This window comes from Oryctolagus cuniculus, chromosome 4 (genome assembly GCF_051225735.1).
Source record: "Oryctolagus cuniculus isolate XC-2025 breed Fujian yellow rabbit chromosome 4, ASM5122573v1, whole genome shotgun sequence".
NCBI classification, from domain to species: domain Eukaryota; kingdom Metazoa; phylum Chordata; class Mammalia; order Lagomorpha; family Leporidae; genus Oryctolagus; species Oryctolagus cuniculus.
The window spans coordinates 76,280,423-76,302,762 of record NC_142870.1 but is presented as its reverse complement, the minus strand read 5'-3'; the positions used below and the strand labels follow the sequence as shown (position 1 = coordinate 76,302,762).

The 22,340-nt window shown below is 38.3% G+C and overlaps 1 protein-coding gene across 6 annotated transcripts in view; it reads left to right on the top strand.

Moving 5' to 3' along the window:
• The window catches only part of GSK3B (glycogen synthase kinase 3 beta), a 218,634-nt gene that overhangs the window by 129,357 nt on the left and 66,937 nt on the right, over positions 1 to 22,340 (top strand). For all 6 annotated transcript variants that reach the window (XM_002716661.6, XM_070072184.2, XM_002716660.6 and 3 more), the window contains one exon: positions 5,960 to 6,066. In XM_002716661.6, the coding sequence (XP_002716707.1) occupies positions 5,960 to 6,066 (107 nt within the window). The remainder of the gene's footprint in view (positions 1 to 5,959; positions 6,067 to 22,340) is intronic.

The following is a 22,340-nucleotide window of genomic DNA, read 5'->3' as shown; positions in this document are numbered from 1 at the left end:
TAGTGAGCCGCGGCGCCGGCCCGGGCTTCTGTCTTCAGCCTGACTCAACCCCAGCCTTTGCAGCCATTTGGGGAGTGAACCAGTGGATGATGAGAGATCTCTTTTTCACCCTGTATCTCCTCCTCTTTCTCTCTCTAACTCTGCCTTTCAAATAAATAAAATAGATCTTAAAAAAATTTTTTAAAGCATTGGTATGGACCTTTAACTTCGGACATAAAATAGATTTGTTCTAATGAATTTGGAATAAGGATTTCACTTGGGTGATAATAGCTTATTGTAAAATACCTTCTCTTAACACACCTAACTGCCTTTTTAGTTTTTTGGTTTTTTGTTTGTTTGTTTTTTGGTTTTTTGACAAGTAGAGTTATAGACAGTGAGAGAGAGAGAGAGAAAGGTCTTCCTTCACTCCCCAAATGGTCACTATGGCTGGCGCTGTGCTGGTCCGAAGCCAAGAGCCAGGTGCTTCTTCCTGGTCTCCCATGCGGGTGCAGGAGCCCAAGCACTTGGGCCATCCTCCACTGCCCTCCTGGACCACAGCAGAGAGCTAGACTGGAAGAGGAGCAACCGGGACTAGAACCCGGTGCCCATATAGGATACCGGTGCCACAGGTGGAGGATTAGCCAAGTGAGCTACATCTCCAGCCCCGGCCTTTTTAGTTTTTAAAAAAATTTGTGTGGGCAAGTAGGGTTTGGGAGATACTGTAGACTCCTAGGTATCAGGTAGGTAGTGAGTAAAAATATCACTGTCTTGCTAGTAATTCTTTACTTAATGAAACAAAGTCTAGAAATACTAGAGTTAGTTGGCCTGTCTAAACTCCAGCTATGTGTGACTGCTATATTATGTAGGGAATTTCATTAAGACTCATTTGCATGAAAAAGAACACAGTTCCATCAAGTAGTAGAAAAGTGTACAGGCACAAGGCTTCAAATAGGTGCTGCCTAAAAACATAGGTTGAAAGTTTTAATTTATGAATTAACTGCTGTATGTCATTACTTGAGGAAAGGATTAAAAAATAAACTTCAAAACTGGTGATAAAGAGAAAATGAGTTGAAATTAGAGGTATCACTGAGTAGAAATAAATGGAGGAAAAGAAAACCCAGGCTTTGAAATCCTTGTGACTGCTTTCATCTGTCCTTGCAGTGGTTTTCTTGTACCTGTACTTCAAATTGTTCTTGCGAAAATTTCTTGGTTTTCTTTTTTTTTTTTTTACTAATTTGTTTTCGTTGCTTATATTTATTTATTATATTTATCTTTTATATTGCTATTTTTCTTTTTTTTAAAGATGTATTTATTTATTTGAAAGTCAAGAGTTCCAGAAAGGGAGAGACAGAGATCTTCTATCCATTGGTTCACTCCCCGGATGGCTTCAATGGCCTGGCCAAAGCCAGGAGGCAAGAAATTCTTCCAGATCTCCCGTGTGTGTGCAGGGCCCAAACACTTATTCTATCTTCCATTGCTTTTCCTAAGCCATTAGCAGAGAACTTGATCAGAAATGGAACAACCAGGATTTGAACCAGTGTCCATATGGACAGGTAGTGGCTTTACCTGCTATGCCACAATGCCAGCCCCTTTTGATATTACTTTATGTCAAAATGGTTAGTTTCTACAATAGCTTATTTATTTTGATTATTTCAGGTTATTCTAAGAGAACATCTCAAAAAAGTTATAGTTTGAAATATAGTATGAAATATTGTTTTTAAAGAATTTACTGGCTGGTGCCGCGGTTCAATAGGCTAATCCTCCGCCTGCGGCACCAGCACACCGGGTTCTAATCCTGGTCGGGGTGCCAGATTCTGTCCCGGTTGCTCCTCTTCCAGTCCAACTCTCCGCTATGGCCCGGGAGTGCAGTGCAGGATGGCCCAAGTGTTTGGGCCCTGCACCCGCATGGGAGACCAGGAGAAACACCTGGCTCTTGTCTTCAGATCAGTGTGGTACAACAGCCTTAGCGCGCCTGCCACGTTGGGGGATGAACCAACAGAAAAGGAAGACCTTCCTCTCTGTCTCTCTCACTGTCCACTCTGCCTGTCCAAAAAAAAAAAAAAAGAATTTACTAATGCGTTAGGTTCTTAGGACCACAGCAAATCTGTGATAATTACTACAACACAATTCTCATCAATTTAAATATTAATGTAATAAAACCAGGAGAACAGATTCAATGTAATTCATAAATATAATTCTTAGAATGTAACAATCCTTCCCTCCCCATTGCTTCCCTCCCTCTTTTCCTTCTCCTTCCTTTTCCTCTCTTTCTTGCTTTCTTTTTGTAATTTTTGAGATCACATTTTTATTTACATCATAGTCAAAGGCTTAATACTCCACTAAATGAATAAGTTCAGCAAGTAAAGAGATCTTAGTTCAGTGGGAATTTATGTAAGACTATAAACAATAATTGAAGGAGAAGATGACCATTTTATTTCTATACAGTAAATTTAAAAATAAACAGATTATTAAGTCTGTAGTAGTATGTCATTCTTAACCATTGGTTTGACAAAAGTATATTTTCAGCCATACTGATACACACAGGCATTTCTTTTTGTTTGTTTTAATTTCTTTTTTAATTTTAGCTCCCACATATAAGGGAGAACATAAGTATTTGCCTTTTTGTGTCTGGCTTATTTCAGTCAGCATGCCGTCCTTGAGTTACATCCATTTTGATGCAAATAGTAGAATTTGATTCATTTTTATACCTGAATAGCAGCCTGTGTTTTCTTTATCCATTCATCCATTGATGGGCACCTTGGTTGATTCCATATTTTGACTATTATGAACAGTACTGCTATAAGCATGACAATTCAGTTATCTCCATGATACAATGAGTTTGTGTCTTTTGGGATTACTGGGTCCTATGGCTACCATACAGTGGCTATACTAATTCACATTCTCACTAACAGTAAATAGGAGTTCCGCTTTCTCTACATCCTTGCCAGCATGTGTTGCTTTACTCTCTATCTTTTGGATGATAGCCATTCTGACAGGGATGAAGTGATATCTCCTTATGGTCTTGATTTGCATTTCCCTGATAGCTTATGATGTTGAGCATTTTAAAAATATATTTATAAGCCATTTGTATTTTTTTAAGATTTTTTGTATTGATTTGAAAGGTACAGTTATGGACATAGAGAGGGAGAGACAGAGAGAAAGGTCTTCCATCCATTGGTTCACTCCCTAAATGGCCTCAACAGCTAGAGCAAGCCAAACTGAAGCCGGGAGTTAGGAGCTTCTTCCCAGGTCTCTTACAGGGGTGCAAGGGCCCAAACACTTAGTTTGTCTTCAGTTGCGTTTCTAGGCTATAAGCAGAGAGCTGGATTGGAAGAGGAGCAGCCAGGACATGAACCAGTGCCCATATAGGATGCCAGCACCGCAGACAGAGGCTTAGCCTAATATGCCACAGTGCCAGGCTACTGTGTTTCTTCTTTAGAGAGCTGTCTATTGAGGTTCTTTGCACATTTCTTAATGGGATTGATGGTTTTTCTGTTGTTGAATTTCTGAATTGCTGATATATTCTGGATATGAATCCTTTGTCAGATAGGTAGCTTGCAAATATTATTTCCCATTCTGTTGGCTGTCTCTTCACTCTATTGATTGTTTCCTTTGCTATGCAGAAGTTTCTGATTTTGTTATAGTCCCATTTGTCTAATTTTGCTTTTGTTGCCTCTGTTTTGTGGATCAATTCTAAGAAGTCATCACCTATGCCAGTGTCTTGAAATGTGACCCCCTACATTTTCTTCCATTAACTTCAAAGTCTCATGTCTTAAATTTAGGTCTTTGACCTAGCTTGAGTTAATTTTTGTATATGGTAAGAAGTAGGGATCTAATTTCATTTTTCTGCATATATACCCACTTTTGCTAGCACCACTTATTGAAGAGATTGTCCTTTCTCCAGTATATGGTCTGGACACTTTTGTCAAAAATCAGTTGGCTCTATTATGTGGATTTTTTTTCTGGACTCTATTCTGTTCCACTGTTTTAATTACTATAGATTACTATAGTAATTAAGTATTTTAGAAGGATAATTTGAGTCAGAGAACATCTAAACTCACAACATCAGAGTTTCATAGGCTTTGGATCATATCTGTAAATCATATATATGCTGTAACATTGAAGCACTGTCTTTTTGCATTTTGTACAATAATGAATGTTTAGACAGTTAATAAATTGATCAAATGTGGAAAAATAAAGCAGACTGAGTCTATAACCCTTGAAATATTCACCCAAGTCAAAAGTTGAATAGTAAAACAGTGACAAAATTTTCCACATTTTAAAAGAAACACACTGGGTGATGAGTATTCAACTTAAATGAGAGTACATCGGAAATTTCAAGGAAGATAAACGGTAAGTGTAGGATGGACATTTGGTGCAGAGGTTAAGTAGTTGCTTGGGGTGCTCACTTCTGAATTCATCATGGTTGGAAGTAGAAGAGCTAGGACTCTAATCCAGCTTCCAGCTGATGTGCGTCCTAGGAGGGAGCAGAAGATGACTCAAATACTTTGATCCTGCCACCCACATGAGAGAACCAGATGGAGTTCTAGGCCTCTACCCTTCACCTGGCCCAACCCTGGCTGTAATAGTAGTAGGCATTTGGGAAGTGAACCACTGGATGGAGGATCTCTTTCTCTCTCTGCCTTTTTGTTTTTTCTCTGTGTGTCTCTCTGCCTTTCAGATAAAATGAAAGTAAATAAATAAAAATTTCAATGTATTTTGGTACAAAAATTTTTGAAATCCATACATAAGCTGAGCCTTCAAAAACTCCATGGAAAATGCATATGGAAAAAGTCTGCTGGCCGGCGCTGTGGCTCGATAGGCTAATCCTCCACCTGCGGCACTGGCACACCGGGTTCTAGTCCCTGTCGGGGTGCCGGATTCTGTCCCAGTTGCTTCTCTTCCAGGCCAGCTCTCTGCTGTGGCCCGGGAGAGCAGTGGAGGATGGCCCAAGTGCTTGGGCCCTGCACCCCATGGGAGACCAGGATAAGCACCTGGCTCCTGCTTTCGATCAGCGTGGTGTGCCGGCCGCAGCGCGCTAGCCACGGCGGCCATTGGAGGGTAAACCAGTGGCAAAGGAAGATCTGTCTCTCTGTCTCTCTCTTACTGTCCACTCTGCTGGGGCGGGGGGGGGGGGGGAGAAAGAAAGAAAGGAAGGGAGGGAGGGAGGGAGGGGGGAAGGGAGAGAGAAAGAGAGAGAGAGAGAAATGAAAAGTCTGCATGTATTTCAAGTTTTTGCACCAAATTAATGTATATATTTTTAAAAATATTTATTTATATAAAAGGCACAGTTACAGAGAGAGGAGAAAGAGAGAGAATGAATGAATGAATGAATGGATGGGGATATTGATCTTCCATCCATGGGTTACTGCCGAAATGGCCGCAATGGCTGGAGCTGGGCTCATCTGAAACTAGGAGTCAGGAGCTTCTTCTGGGTCTCCCACATAGGTACAGGGGCCCAAGGACTTGGCCATCTTTTGCTACTTTCTCAGGCACATTAGCTGGCAGCTGGATCAGAAGCAGCCAGGACTCGAACTAGAGCTCAAATGGGTTGCTGGCGATGGCTCTACCCACTACACCACAGTGCCAGCCCCACATTAATGTATATTTTAATTCCATTTTCTTAAGATTTTTTTGATACCTGTTCCTTTTCTGCTGTTCTATGTATTTAGGGATGGAATTCAGAAAACAGTGAAACAGAAAAAAATTGGACTTTTATAATTCTGTAACTTTCCATCCCTTTTTTTAGGCAGCAATTATAAACTGCTTTCTTGAAAAGTTAATTTTTCTTTCTTTTTGCAAAGTGATGTAAAATTATAAATTTCTTTTGTGGGAGGTAGTTGTGGTTTCTTTTACATATGTGCTATAGTTGCAATGATATGGATCTGAAATAAACATTTTGATTTTTTGAATAACAGTCTAAGTTCTGTTATGGTTTAGATTTAAAGCATATCTGCTTTTTTGTTGTTGTCGTTATTAGTGCAAAGCAGCTGGTCCGAGGAGAACCCAATGTTTCGTATATCTGTTCTCGGTACTATAGGGCACCAGAGTTGATCTTTGGAGCCACTGATTATACCTCCAGTATAGGTAAGTACTGAATCCTAATATAATGCATGTATATATTAATTACATTCTGGTTTTAATAATTTGGTACTATTAATCTATAATTTCACTTTTGTAGAAAGATAAATATACCATGTAATACATTTCTTCTTAATAATAAGATGCTGAAATGGAATTTTTAAAATTTCACCTTTAATATGGCCAGTGTTTGGTGTGGCAGTTAAGATGCCGCTTGGGGTGCCTGCATCCCATAACTGGAGTGCCTGAATTTGAGTCCCAGCTGTGCTCTGGATCCCAGCTTCCTGCTGATGCACACTGTGAGAGGCAGCATATGATAGCTCAGGTAATTATGTCTGTGCCCCATGTGAGAGACCTGGGTTGAATTGCTGGCTCCCAGTTTTGTTCCAACCCAGCCCTGGCTATTACAGGCATTTGGGGAATGAACTGATAGATGGGAGATGTCTCTCTGTTTTTTGCCTCTCTCTGTGTTTCTCTCTCTCTCTCTCTCCCTCACTCCCTCTGTCTTTCCCTCCCTTCTTCCCCTAAAACTCTGCCTTTAAATCAATGATATTTTTCAAAATTTCACCTTTTAGAATTTAAGATATACCTACTGTCTTAAGGCTTCAAATAAATGCTAGTAGTATACCTTTGCTTAACTTTGTTTTTAAAAATCTTTCTGAATACTCAACTTCTGAGTGAATATTCATCATTTGGAGAATTTGTTTAATGCAATGTTATTTCATAGGATTTTTCAAGGTGGCTGAATAGGTGTACCCAGCATTGGCTTTCTCCTTCACAGAGAAGAATGAAGACAGAAAAATAGCTGAATTTCCAGAGCATAGGCTGCAGTGTGCCTCCGTCTTAAGAAAGGAATCGCTTTCAGAATCCATTCTGCCCCTATAGGCAGAAGCTTCTGCATATCCCCATCCCTGATGCCCCATAGATATTCCACCACAGTAGCAAAACAGTTTGTATGGTCACAAACCCAACTAGACTGAACAGAGTGATGGTGACCCCAGCATCTAGCCCACTTAAAGCTCTGTACTATAAGATACACAGGCTATAGAACAGCAGGGGACCTTGTCTCTAGTACCCTAGAAATAGAGGTACCTGCCCTCTCATATCTGGGACATGTCCACCGTCCTCCTCTACCCCGCCCCATCCCTATCGTCCACCACCCAAGACATTGCTCACTCCTTATGGGACTCAGCATTCAGCCGAGATTGCCCTCCAGCAGTGCTCCTGAAATGCCAGTGCTGGACCCATGCAGCTCCACTGGAACTGAGGAGTACCCCAGACCCCCACCACAACCAGTAGCATCTATTAGAATAGAAGAAGGTAGAAGTAAAGTGTACTGTGGCATGCAAAGAATTTTTTTTTAACATGGGAGCCACCCCTTAAGTGAATGGCAGAAGTGATCCAGCAGATGTGTAAATATCAGCGTAAGGATCAAGAAACATCAAAAAGGAAGGCAATATGATGCTTCCAGAGGAACATGATAAAGCTTTAGGAACAGACTCCAAAGAAAAGAAGGTTGATGAAATGCCTGATCAGGAACTCAAAGAGTTACAAGAGAATATAAACAGATAGACAGCTTTACAGAATCAGGAAATCAATGCATGGCATGACATGATTAAGACATTTAGCAAAGATACATAGACCTTAGAAAAGAACTGAACAGAAATTTTGGAAATGAATAACTGAGTAAAGCAAGGAAAAAGAATTTGGAAGACTGAACAACAGATTAGATCAAGCAAATGAAAGAAGATCTGAACTTGGAGTGAGGATTGCAGTGTGATGTGCTAAGCCACCATTTGGAACTCCTGCATTCCCATATTAGAGTGTCAGTTTTGTTAGGGCAACAGATGGCGGCCTAAGTGTTTGGGTCACTGCCACCCATGTGCAAACCCAGATGAAGTCCAAGCTCCTTGCTTCAGCCTGGACCAGCCCTGGCTATTGTGGGCATTTGTGGAGTGAATCAGCCAATGGAAGATCCCTATCTCTGTCTCTTCCTCTCTCTGCCTTTCAAAAACGTAGACCTTTTTTTAATTATAAAAAGAGTATCTGAACTTGAAGATAGATCTTAAGAAAAATTCCAGTCAAACAAAAAAGAAAAATCAATAAAGACAGTCTCCCAGATTTCTAGGATACCATTAAAATGAAGCAGTATTTGAAGTTTGGGATCCCTGAAGGAGAAGACAGGAATAAAATCATAGTAAAACTTTTCAACATGTCATATCATAGTGATACCATATGTGAAAACATCCTCAAAGTGGAGAAAGATATGGATATCTAAGTACAAGAGACCCATATAATCCCAAATAGAAATGGTCAGGAAAATCCTCATTGTGACTTATTTATAGTCAAATTCTCAAAAGTACCATACAAAAAGAGAATTCTTTTTTTAAAAAAAATTTATTTATTTGAGAGGTAGAGTTACAGAGAGGGAGAGATAGAGAGAAAAGTCTCACCCACGGGTTCACTCCCCAGATGGCCGTTAACAGTCAGAGCTGAGCTGATTGGAAGCCAGGAGCTTCTTCCAGGTCTCCCATGCAGGTGCAGGGGCCCAAACACTTGTTCCATCTTCTGCGACTTTCCAGGCCATAGCAGAGAGCCAGATTGGAAGAAGAGCAGCCAGGACCCAAACCAGAGCCCCTATGGGATGCCGCCACTGCAGCCAGAGTCTTAGCCCAGAAATCCACAGCGCTGACCCCAAAAAGTGAATTCTAAAATTTGCAAGAGAAAATGCCAAGTCACATTTAAGGGAACACTCATTAGACTAGCAAGATATTTTTTTCTTGCTTGCCAAGAATATTATATCTGGCAAAGCTATCATTTATAGATGGAGGGAGAAAATAAAGACTTTCTAATACAAGCAAAAACAGGAAATTAATCACCACCAGACTATCAGCTTCTTATGATCATAGCTTGAATACCTGAGAGAAAATAAGGAAAAAGGAAAAAGAACATTTTTGCCATTTAGGAGGTTCACAGTCCAGTATCATCCATCCCCATTGACTTGGCATCTGATAAGGGTGATGGATGGTGGAATATATACAGAGAAGGAATCACATGGTGATCCACAAAGCAGACAAATGAAACAGACTCAGCCCTGTTGCCTCTCCTAATAAACTTATGATTAATTGTGATGTTTCACCTTGTAGCCTAATTCCCAGAGGCCCTACCTTCAGACTTCATAATTGCATTAAGTTTCAACTCTCCTAGCACTTTTTTTTTTTTTTTTTTTTTTTTTTTTTGACAGGCAGAGTTAGAGAGAGAGAGACAGAGAGAAAGGTCTTCCTTTTCCATTGGTTCACCACCCAAATGGCTGCTACGGCCGGCGCGCTGCGCCGATCCGAAGCCAGGAGCCAGGTTCTTCCTCCTGGTCTCCTATGTGGGTGCAGGGCCCAAGGACTTGGGCCATCCTCCACTGCACTCCCAGGCAACAGCAAAGAGCTGGATTGGAAGAGGAGCAACCGGGACAGAATCCCACACCCCAACCGGGACTAGAACCCGGTGTGCCGGCGCTGCAGGCGGAGGATTAGCCAAGGGAGCCGTGGTGCCGGCCTTCTAGCACTATTAGCATAAGATTTTAATTCTATTTAAAAATTTTTATTTTGATGGAGCATGCTAGTGCTCTACCATCCACTGGTTCACTCAAGAAATACATGTCATTGCCCAAACCCAAGCTGGGAACTGGGAACTTAATTCTGGTGTCTCATGTGGATGACAGTAACCCAATTACTTCAGTCGTCACCACTGCTTCCCAGGGTATGCATTAGCGGGAAGCTGAAATCAGAAGCAGAGCCAGAATGTGAACCAAGGCACTCTTAATATGAGGTGTGGTCATCTCAAGTGGTATCTTAACCACTAGGCCAAATGCCCATTCCAGACTTTGGAATTGAAATGCCTACGTTATTTGGTAAACCAAATCATGTTCAACCTATAGCACTAACCTTATAAGACACATTGATTACTCCTCCCTTCTCCTTCAGGGATTCCTAAACCAAGACCAAAATTAGTACAAGAGGAGCCGTAACAAAGAGCAGAAATAAATGAAAGAGATTAAGAAAAACAATACTGAAAAATATTTGATTTCTTGGAAATGTAAACAGCATCAACAAACTATTTAATAGTTTTCAATAAAAAAAACAACAAGATTTATGTAAGTAATATCAGAGTTGAAAAGAAAGACATTTCGACTGATAGCATAGAAGTAGAGTCATTAGGGACTGTTAGCAACAACTGCATGCCAACAGATTGGAAGATTCAAAAGAAATGGATACATTTATAGACAAAATAACCTGCCAGAGTTGAACCATGAGGTTGTAGAAACCCTGTCCAGACCCATGATAAATAACAAGAATGAATCAGTAATAGAATGTCTTCCCCCCCAAAAAAAAAAAAAAGCTGAGGACCCCATTGCTTAATGGCTGAGTTCTTCCAAACTTTTAAGGAAGAATTAACACCAGCCGTTCTAAAACTATTGTTAAAAATTTAAAGAGAGGGAACCTTTCTAAACTCATTAAATAAGACCAGCATTACTCTGATACCAATGCCAGACACAGGTCATAAAAGGAAGGAGTGGAGGGAGGGAAAGAGGAAGGAAGGAAAAAGAAATTTGCAGATTATTTTCACTGATTAACAAAGATCCAAAAGTTCTCAACAAAATATTGGCAGACTGAATCCACTATCACATCAAAAAAAATCAACCAGCGTAATCAGTTGAGATTTTTCTGAGGGATGTAGGGATGATCCAACATACACAAGTCAATAACATAATATGTCAACAGAATGAAGGTCAAAAGTCATATGGTAATCTCAGTAGATGTAGGACAAACATTAAATAAAATCCAGCATCCTAAACAAATTAAGAATAAAAGAATTATGGTTCAGCATAATGAAGGCTATCTGTGACATAACACAAGCCTCATTGTACTAAATAGAAAAAAGCTGAAATTGTTTCTTGTAAGGTCTGGACCTAGGTAAGGATGTTCACTCTCAGCATTCTTATTCAGAATTGTATTGGAAGTGTTATCCAGAGCAGTTAGGTAAGAGAAAGAAAAGGTATACAAATAGGAAAGGAAGAAGTCAAATTATGCTTGTGTTTAGATGGTATGATTCGATTTGTAGAAAATTATGAAGACTCCTCCCAGATACTATTGGATCTGATAAGTGAATTCAGTAAAAGTTGTGGGATACCATAATCAGCGTTTTTATAAGCCAGTAGTTCACTTGCGGAAAAGAAAAAAATCAAAGAAGCAGTCGCATTCACAATAAGTACCCCCAAAAGAACTTTCATAGGAATAAATTTAGCCAAATATGTGAAAAACTTCCACAATGAAAATTATAAAGCCTTGATGAAGGAAATTGAAGAAGACACAAAAAGTGGAAGGACATGGATTGAAAAAAGTAATGTTAAACTATTCATGCTATCTATAGAGATTTACAGATTCAAATGCAACCCTTTTCAAAATACCAATGGCATTCTTTGCAGAACTGGACAAAACATTCCTAAAATTAATACATTAACAGAAAAGCCCCTGATTATGCAGTGCAATCCTAAACAAATATAACAAAGCTAGAGACATCACAATGCCTGATTCAGAACTATTACAAATAAAATTATATAGTACTGTATAGTACTGACTTAAAAACAGACACATAGACCCATGGAACACAATAGAGATTCCAAAAGTGAATCCACACACCTATAGCCAATTAACAAAGAATCACTCCACAAAAGCATCAAAAACATAAACTGAAGAAAGGATAGTCTCTTCGTAAATGGTATAGGGAGAACTGGATATCCACATTCAGAAGATTGAAAATTTGACCCCTGCTGCTCTTCCTATACAAAAAAATCAACTGAAAATTGATTAATCAAAGATTTAATTTGTAAGACCTGAAATGATGAAGCTGCTAAAATAAAGCATAGGAAAAATACTTCCAATACATTGGGATAGGTAGTGATTTTATGGATAGGACCCCAAAAGCATAGGCAACAAAAGGAAAAATTGACAATTGAGATTATATCAGACTAATAAGCATTTGCATATCCAAAGAAAAATTTTAAGAGTGGCAGAGGATTTTTATACTCTACTCATCTGAAAGCATTAATATCCAGACTATATAAGGAACTCAAAAAAAACTCACTAACAACAATAACAAATCAATTTAAAATGTGAAAATGATATTGAATAGAGTCTTAGCAAAAACAAATAAATTTATGAAAAAAAAAGCTCAACATCATTAGCCATCAGGGAAGTATGTATCAAAGCCATCGCTTGGTTAGAAAGATTTATCAGAAAGTTTTTTTTTTTTTTTTTGAAAAAAATAGCAGATATTGGTGAGGATGTGGACAAGGAGGAGCCTTACACACTGTTGGTATGGGGTATGTTAGTGCAGCCATAATGGAGAAGAGTGGAGATTACTTAAAAAAAACTGAAATTAGATCTACCATATGCCCTAGCTGTCCTGCTCTTCACAATAGCAAACAGAAGCCTGCACTCCCATATTTGTTGCTCCACTACCTAAAATAGCCAAGATATGCAATCACTCTACATCAGCAAATTAACAAATATAGAAAATGTGGTGTATATACACAGAGGAATATTATTCAGCCATCGGAAAGAATGTTATGCTATTATTTACAACAAAATGAATGGGACTGGAAAATATGATGTTAAGTGAAATAAGTCAGTCTCAAAAAGATGAATACCACATGTCTGTCTCGTGTGGATCAAACAAAAAAAAAGTTCATTTGAATGTAGGATGTTGATTACTAAATTTTGGGAAAGGAGTGATGGAGAGGTGGAGGGCAATTGGGTAACAGGTGCCAGAACACAGAAGAAATAAGTCCTAGCTTCTATAGCATAGAGGAGTGACTATAGTTCACAATAACCTTTTATACATTTTATGAACAGATAGAGGAGAGGAGCTCAAAGACAGCAAGCACAAAAGTGCTTGATTTGATCAGTACAGGTTCTGTACATTCTTGATCTGCTGTAATTTCTTCTATCTCCTTTTAACTTTGTAGCTAGAAGTAATCAGAGAGAGCATGACCACTGGGCATGGAGAGAAAGCTAAGATAGAATTAGTTACCTTAGGCAGGTAGAGGCCAAAATTATTTTACTTTTATACATTATCTCTGAATAGGGTTCCTTAGTCCAAAACTTAGACACACATACGCAAATAATGAACATACAGACCAAAAAACCCCACACTATCAGTGAACATACAGACCAAAAATCCCCACACTATCAGAAAACTAAAGAGTAAGACAAAACCATAAGTTAGGACAGTTTTTTTCCTTCTTGATAGAGGTAAAAATTCTCTTACTAGAACAAATAGCCCTAAATAAAACAAATTAACATTTATTTTTTGCCAAAGGGCAGAATCCCAAGTACACTATCATTTGTATCAAGGGCTGGAAGTTTTACCCACCATTTCTTTTGTACCATCAGTGTAAATTTTAATACAGTGGAAAATGCATATTCTTATGAAAATAGTTTTCCCTTCCAGGACCTCTGAAAGTGTGCAGAGGTTACAGGGTTCCACAGATCATGTTTTGAGACCTGCTTCTCTAGAGCATGGAGAGTATAATAATGTGTATTGTATGTAATGCTCAAAGTCTCATCATGGCTGCATTGTCTGCATGTATTAAGGAACAAATGAGAAATAGTACAAAGAATGTTTTGCTTAAAGTGGACTTGGATTTGATATCAAGTTTATTATTTAACTTAGCTGTAGAGGTCACTAACAGTTCGGTCTACATTTCTGAGTGGCTATAGTGATTAAATGTTATCGAAAGTACTATTGGAAATATAAAGTAGCAGTAGCAGTATTCTGTTTGTGGTATTTGTTAACTTGACTTTCCCCAAGAACAAATTTCAGCCCTTTGCCTTTGGGGATGTTATTGGGCTTTCCAGCTGCATTATTTGTTATTCAGGTTTATGATGATATGTATCCAAGATACTAGGGTGAGTTGGAACAGTGTCCCCTAAAATAAAGGCAGTTTAATTTTCTAAAAAAGTCATAACCACATCATTTGACACATTAGTGAACATATATATAACCTGGTTCATTCTGATTGCTACCTAGCAAGCCTAGATTTGTCCTTCCTTTTTAGATTTAGTATACTTGCTTCTTGAGGCACTGTAAGATTTGTATACAGATTTTTTAAATGAAGTTATTTGGAAATATTTTAATACAGGCACTTTTTTAAGTGTTTTTTACAACAATGTTTGAATTAAAAGACTAGGTGGTTCTGACTACTCTTGTCATTATATGAGATTACCCTGAATGCTCCTGATCTCATCTGATCGCAGAGGATACTTCAAAAAGTTCATAGCAGGGGCCAGCGCTGTGGCATAGTAGGTTGAGCCTCCCCCTCTGGCACTGGCATTCCATATGGGTGCTTCTTTGTTACCCGGCTGTTCTTCCAATCTAGCTCTCTGTTATGACCTGGGAAAGCTGTAAGAGATGGCCCAAGTTCTTGGGCCTGCACCTGTGCGGGAGACCTGGAAGAAGCTCCTGGCTCCTGGCTTCAGATTGGCCCAGCTCCGGGCCATTGTGGCCATCTGTAGAGTGAACCAGTGAATGGAAGACCTTTTTCTCTGTCTCTCCCTCTCTCTCATTTCTGTCTCTCAAATAAATAAAATCTTTTTTAGAAGGTTTTTATTTAATGAATATAAATTTCATATGTGCAGCTTTTAGGAATATAGTGGTTCTTCCCACCCATTCCCACTCCCGCCCTCGCACCCCCATTCCCATCCCACCTCCTACTCCCTCTCCCATCCCATTCTTCATTAAGGTTCATTTTTTAATTGACTTCATATAAAGGAGACCAACTCTATACTAAGTAAAGATTTCAACAGTTTGCACCCACACAGACACATAAAATATAAAGTACAGTTTGAAGACAAGTTTTACCGTTAATCCTCATAGTACACCTCATTAAGGACAGAGGTCCAACATGGGGAGTAAGTACACATTGACTCCTGTTGTTAACAATTAACACTTATTTTTGATGTCAGTGACCACCTGAGGCTCTTAACAAGAGCTGCCAAGGTTATGGAAGCATTTTGAGTCCACAAACTGTCGGTATTTAGACAGGGCCATCTGCAAAATGGAAGTTCTTCTCTTCAGAGAAAAGTACATCCTTCTTTGATAGCCTTCTTTCCACTGGGGTCTCACTCACAGAGATCCTTCATGCGGTTTTTGCCACTATGTATGACTTTCCATGCCTGAAATGTTCTCATGGGATTTTCAGCCAGATCCAAATGCCTCAGGGGCAGATTGGGAGGGCAGAGTGCTCTTTAGGGCATTTGTCATTCTATGAGTCTGCTGTGTGGACTGCTTCCCATGTTGGAACTTTCTCTCCTTTGTAATTCTAACTATTGTTATTACCAGACACTTGGTCTTATTTATGTTGATCCCTTTGACACTTAATCCTATCGGTATGATCAATTTCATGCTTAATATGATCATTTCATCATATAACATGGGATTAGTACCACCCAGCTTACTGGGATTTGGAGTCCCATGGCAAGTTTTTAGCTTTACCCTTGGGGGTAATGTGTAGGAATGTGTGCCAAAGTGTACAGCTCTTCCCTCTCTCATTCTCACTCTTATGTTTAACTGGCATCTATTTTCAGTTGACTTAATACACCTATGATTAATTCTATGTTAAGTAAAGAGTTTAGCCAACAGCATTAAGTAGAAAAAAAGAATAAATAAAAAAATAAAATGAAATAATAAGCTGTTTAACAGTCAAGACAAGGGCTGTTCAAGTAATTTCTTCTCATAGTGTCAATTTCACTTCTACAGGTTACCTTTCAGGTGCTTTGTTAGTTATCACAGATCAGGGAGAACATATGGTATTTGTCCCTTTGGGACAGGCTTATTTCATTAGTATGCTGTTTTCCAGATTCATCCATTTTGTTGCAAATGACCTAGTTTCATTTTTTTTTAAACCACTATGTAGTATTCCATAGAGTACATATCCCATAGTTTTTTTTATCCAGTCTTCCGTTGATGGGCATTTAGGTTGATGCCATGTCATAGTTGTTGTGAATTGAACTTCAATAAACATGGAAGTGCAGATGACCTTTTTATGTACTGATTTCATTTCCTTTGTGTAAATTCAGAAGAGTGGGATAACTGGGTTGTATGGTAAGACTATATACAGATTTCTGAGGTATCTCCAAACTCTCTTCCATAGTGGTATTACCAGTTTGCATTCCACCAACAGTGGATTAGGATACCTTTTTCCCTACATCTCACCAGCATTTGTTGTTTTTTGTATTGTTGGTTTTTGCATGAAAGCCATTCTAACTGGGGTGAGGTGAAACCTCATTGTGGTTTTCATTTGCATCTCCCTGATGGCTAGTGATCCTGAGCATTTTTTCATGTATCTGTAGGCCATTTGGATTTCCTTTTTTGAGAAATGTCTATTTAAGTCCTTTGCCCACTTCTTGACTGGGTTGTTTGTTTTGCTATTGAGTTTTTTGATTACTTTATATATTCTGGTTATTAATCCTTTATCAGTTGCACGGTTTGCAAATAATTTCTCCCATTCTGTTGATTGCCTCTTTACTTTCCTGTTTCTTTTGCTTTATAGAAGCTTCTCGGTTTTATGTAATCCCACTTGTTAAACTTGGTTTTTATTGCCTGTGCCTGTGGGGTCTTTTCCAGGAACTCTTTGGTTATGCCAATGTCTTGCAAGGTTTCCCCAATGCTGTCTAGTAAATTGATGGTATTGGGTTGTAGATTTAGGTCTTCCATTTTTATTATGTCTTTGTCTATTTCTTCCCTTAAAGTTTTGTAATTTTCATCGTAGAGGTCTTTGACTTCCTTGGTTAAATTTATTCCAAGGTATTTAAATTTTTTTGTAGCTGTTGTGAATGGGATTCACCTTAGAAGTTCTTTCTCAGCCATGGTATTATCTGTGTATACAAGGGCTATTGTTTTTTCTGTGTTGATTTTATATCCTGCTGTTTTACCAAACCCTTCTATGAGTTCAAGTAGTCTCCAAGTGGAGTCTTTTGGGTCCCCTATATATATAATCTTATCGTCTGCAAATAAGGATAGTTTGACTTCATCCTTACTGATTTCAATCCCTTTGATTTCTTTTTCTTGCCTAATGGCTCTGGTTCAAACTTCAGGACTATATTGAATAGCAGTGGTGAGAATGGACATCTTTGTCTGGTTCCGGATTTCAGTGAGAATGCTTCCAACTTTTCCCCATTCAATAGGACCCTGGCCATGGATTTGTCATAAATTGCCTTGATTATGTTGAGGAATGTTCCTTCTAGACCCAATTTGCTTAGAGTTTTCATCATGATAGGCTGTTGTGTTTTATCAAATGCTTTCTCTGCATCCATTGAGATAATCATATGGCTTTTGTTCAATTTCTTAACGTGATATATCACATTGATTGATTTGTGAGTGTTGAACCATCCCTGCATAACAGGGATAAATCCCACTTGGTCCTTGTGAATGATCTTTCTGATTTATTGTTGAATTCGATTGGCCAGAATTTTGTTGAGGATTTTTGCATCTATGTTCATCTGTATGTATGGTCATATGTTTGGTCTGTATTACTCTCTCTGTTGCATCTTTTCCGGATTTAGGGATTATGGTGATGCTGGCTTCACAGAAAGAACTTGGGGGGATTCCCTCCCTTTCAATTGTTTTGAATAACTTAGAAGAATTGGAGTTAGTTCTTCTTTAAATGTCTGGTAGAATTCAGCTGTGAAGCCATCCAGTCCTAGGCTTTTCTTTGTTGGGAGGGCCTTTATTACTGATTCCATTTCCATCTTGGTTATGGGTCTGTTTAGGTTTTCTGTGTCTTCATGGCTCAATTTAGGTAGGTTGTATATCTCCAGGAATCTGTCCATTTTTTCTAGGTTTCCCAGTTGGTTGGCATACATCTCTTTGCAGTAATTTCTGTTGATTCTTTTTATTTCTGTGGTGTCTGTTGTTACATTTCCTTTTTTATCTGTAATTTTATTGATTTTGGTCTTCTCTCTCCCTTTTTTTTTTTTTTTTTTTGTTAGTTGGGCCAATGGTGTGTCATTTTTTTAAATATAGCTCTTCATTTTGTTAATCTTTTGTGTTTTTTTGGATTCAATTTTTTTTTTATTTCTAACTTTAATTATTTCTTCTGCTTTTGGATTTGGCTTGCTGTTTTTTTTTTCCCCCTAGATCTTTGAGGTACATAGATAGTTCATTTATTTGGTGCCTTTCTAGTTTCTTGACGTAGGCACCAATTGCTATAAACTTTGCTCTCAACACTGCTTTTGTTATATCTCACAACTTTTGGTATGTTGTATTGTCATCTTCATTTGTTTCCAGAAATTTTTTGATTTCTTTTTTGATTTTTTTCCTATGACCCACTGTTCATTGAGTAATGTGTTGTTCATTCTCCATGTGTTTGCATATGATGTAGAGATTTTTGATTTGTTGATTTCCAGCTTCATTGCATTGTGGTCTGAGAAGATGCATGGTATGTCTTCAGTTTTTTTTTTTTTAATTTGCTGAGACTTGCTTTATGGCCTAGCATGTGGTCAATCCTAGAGAAAGTTCCATGTACCAGAAAGAAATATGTGTACTCTTTGTTTGTAGGGTGGAAGGTTCTGTAGATATTTGCTAGGTGTTTTTGGTCAATGGTGTCGATTAACTCTGTTGTTTCCTTGTTGATTTTCTATCTGATTGATCTGTGCATTGCAGAAAGTGGGGTATTGAAGTCCCGCATTACTATTGTATTTGACTCTATCTCCCTTTAAATCCTTTAACATTTCTTTTAAATAGCCATGTGTCCTTTAGTTAGGTGTATATACATTTATAATAGTCACATCTTCCTGTTGAATTGATCCTTTGATCATTATATAATGTCCTTCTTTGTAACTCTTGATGCTTTTTGTGTTAAAGTCTATTTTGTCTGATATTAGGATGGCCACACCAGCTCTTTTTTTGGTTTCTGTTAGCATGGATTATCTTTTTCCATCTTTTCACTTTCAGTCTGTGAGCATCTTTGTTGGTAAGATGTGTTTCTTACGGGCAACAAATAGATAGGTTTTCTTTTTTAGTCCATTCAGCTAATCTGTCTTTTAACTGAGAAGTTGAAACCATTTACATTCAGTGTTACTATTGTTAAGTACCAACTTTGCCCTGTCATGTTTCTGTAAATAGTTCTGTTTATGTACTTTGGTTTTCATTTGTTCTTTTGCTGGGTAATTATCTTCTTTTTTAGTGATGTTCCTATTTCTGTGTGTAGCACATCTGAGTATGTTTCATAGGGCTGGGCAAGTAGTTACAAATTCTTTCAATTTCTGTTTTGTGGAAGATCCTTATTTCTCCTTCATTCGTAAATGAGAGCTTTGCAGGGTACAGTATTCTGGGTTGACAGTTTTTTTTCTCTTAGGATTTGGAGTATGTCTCGCCATTCTCTCCTTGCCTGTAGGGTTTGTGATGAGAAGTCCAGGGTGAGTTTAATTGGGTTTCCTCTGAATGTAATTTGTTTCTCTCGTGCACATTTTAGGATCTTTTCTTTATGTGTTACTGAGAAGAACTTTGCCACTATTTGTTGAGGTGAGGATCTTTTCTGGTTGTGTCTATTGGAAGTTCTGTGTACTTCCTGAACTTGGATGTCTCTTTCTTTCTCCAGAAAGGGAAATTTCTCTGTTATTATTTCATTAAGAAGGCCTTCTAATCCTTTCTCTGTTTTGATGCCTTCTGGAAATAAATAAAATCTTTAAAAATAAAAAATGTTCGTGGGAAATGGGTGGGCATTTAGCCTATTGGTTAAGATATCCACGTCTCACATCCAATAACCTGGATGTGATACTGGCTTCTGCTCCCAACTCCAGCTTCCTGCCAGTACCAGTGATGGCTCCAGTAATTGCGTTCCTACCACCCACATTGATGACCTAAATTGAGTTCCCATTTTCTGGCTTTGGTCTTGTCCAGTCCCTGATACTGCAGGCTTTTGGGCAGTAAAGCAATGGATGGAAGAATTTTCCTTCTGTCTACTTTTTTCTCTGCCCTCCTTCCCCATGTCTCTGGTTACCTCTCAAATAAATAAAAGCAAAGAAAAAGTTAAGTTTATTTTAAAGCAAAATATTTTTGAAGTCCCTGCATACTTTTTCATAATACACATTTTCCATGGACTTTTTGAAAATTTCTCATATATAACCAGATCTAAGATTGACAGGCAGAATGGAAATATAGTGCCTTGTTAGCACAATGAATTGAGCTTTTACAAGACCTTTAAGTAAGCTGCTCTTCCGTGGCAGTGAGACAGTTACTGAAAACAGTGGTGTCTTTATTGAGAACTGAGAATGGGTTCTAGACCTAGCTGTGTTCCTCAGTAGCTTTACCTTGAGCAAGTCATTTAACTTTACAGTGCCTTAATTTTCTTATATGTAAAGTAAATTTGTTAAACTAGATACTCTTGAAATAGAACTTTACTGTGATTTATAGGTACTGAAAGTGTAATTTTGCCTTACACCTCGGATAACTGAAATTCAGTAGGATAAAGTAATTTTTTGGTAATGCTTCTGTATAGTTATAGTTTTATCCAATTTAGAGAATTGCATCCATTTGTTGTTTAAAGTAAGAAAAGAGATTTCAGTATCTCCCAGAAAGAATTAAGTACCTTCTTTTTAGTAATTTGGTATATTATGAACTGGAGACCACTAATATAGTTGTCACCTGAAGCATTTGATTATTGATCTTCCATGATACTTACTCACTAGATTATAGTGTTCCTTGATGTTTTACCTGACTTCCAAGTTTGTAGCAGAGTACTGCATAAGAAAGTGTTTCCCATGGTTGTAATTTTTTTATGAAGGCATAATTATTCCTCTGCAGTTTTTCCAACCTTGCCTTCTGAGAGGAATTACTCTGTAATAAAGAGGAAAGAAGTGAGTGTATATTATTTTCTGTCTAATTAGCAAGTAAAAGCATATTTTTAAAACTTAGGTCAAAATAAATAATTTAGATTAATAAGAAATTGCATCTTTTCCACTTGAACAAGCATTATTTTTAATACTGACTTTGAAGTAAAAAAGTCCTTAGCAGATTTTCGTATGTTTGCTTCATTTGACAGTTTCCTAATCTATCAAGTAGGACTTGCTCTATGTTGCAGAATAGGTACTAGACAAAATCTACTTGAGTTTCCTAAATGAATTCTGTGTCATTTTTCTAGGTAAGTAAAAAGTAGTCACTGGAGCAGAGCTTTTCAACTGTTCTCTCTCTTTTTAAAGATTTATTCATTAATTTGAAAGGCAGAGGTAGAGGGAGAGAAAGAATTCACTCCCCAGGTGGCCATGACTGCTGGAGCTGTGTTGATCCAAAGCCAGGAGCCAGGAGCTTCCTCTGGGTCTCCATGCATATGCAGGGGCCCAAGGATTTGGGCCATCTTCCACTGCCTTCCCAGGCCACAGGAGAGAGCCAAATCAGAAGTGGAGCAGCTGGGACTTGAACCAGTGCCCACATGGAGTGCCGGCACTGCTGGTGGCAGCTTTACCTGCTAAGCCACAGTGCTGGCCCCCCAATATCTCTTAACAGTACATCTTACTGCATCAAAATTTGTTTTTTGTCTCCATGTCCTTCACTGTTTTTCTCTTTTTACTGGTAGATGGGAAAGCCTAGCAATGATTTATGTCCATCTCCCTAAAGCGCTTGAGTATTGATACAAATAAGCCTGGAATTTCAGGAATTTCGAAATTGAAAAGCAGCTATGCTTGCAGGAAATCTTGAAAGGCAGAGTTAGAGATTTCCTCCATCTACTGATTCACTCCCCAGAAGCCCAGGGCTGGGCCTGGCTAAAGCCAGGAGTCTGGAACTCCATCTGGGTCTCTTAATGTGGATTCAGGTGGCCAAGCACTTCGACTATATTCTGATTCTCTTTTGGGTGCATTATCAGGGGAGCTGGATCATAAATGGAGCAATTGGAACTAGAGATGGTACTAATATGGGATGTTGGCCTCTCAGGCAGTGAGATTAACCCACTGTACCACAGTGCTGGATCTTGGTAGAACTTGTAAGAGAAAAAGAGGATGCTATTAACAATTATGTCAGGACAGTAGATATAAACCAAAGATTATCCTGGGTAGGCCAGCATATGTGCTTTAATTTGTTTTTTAAATTTAATACATTTATTAAATTATTACTTTTTAAAAGTGTTCTTTCAGTATCGCAGTTTCTGAATTGATTTAAAAGTGAATTATTTTATAATATATGAAATAAAATACATTCTTTTTTGTCACCCCTTTACATTTAATAATGAT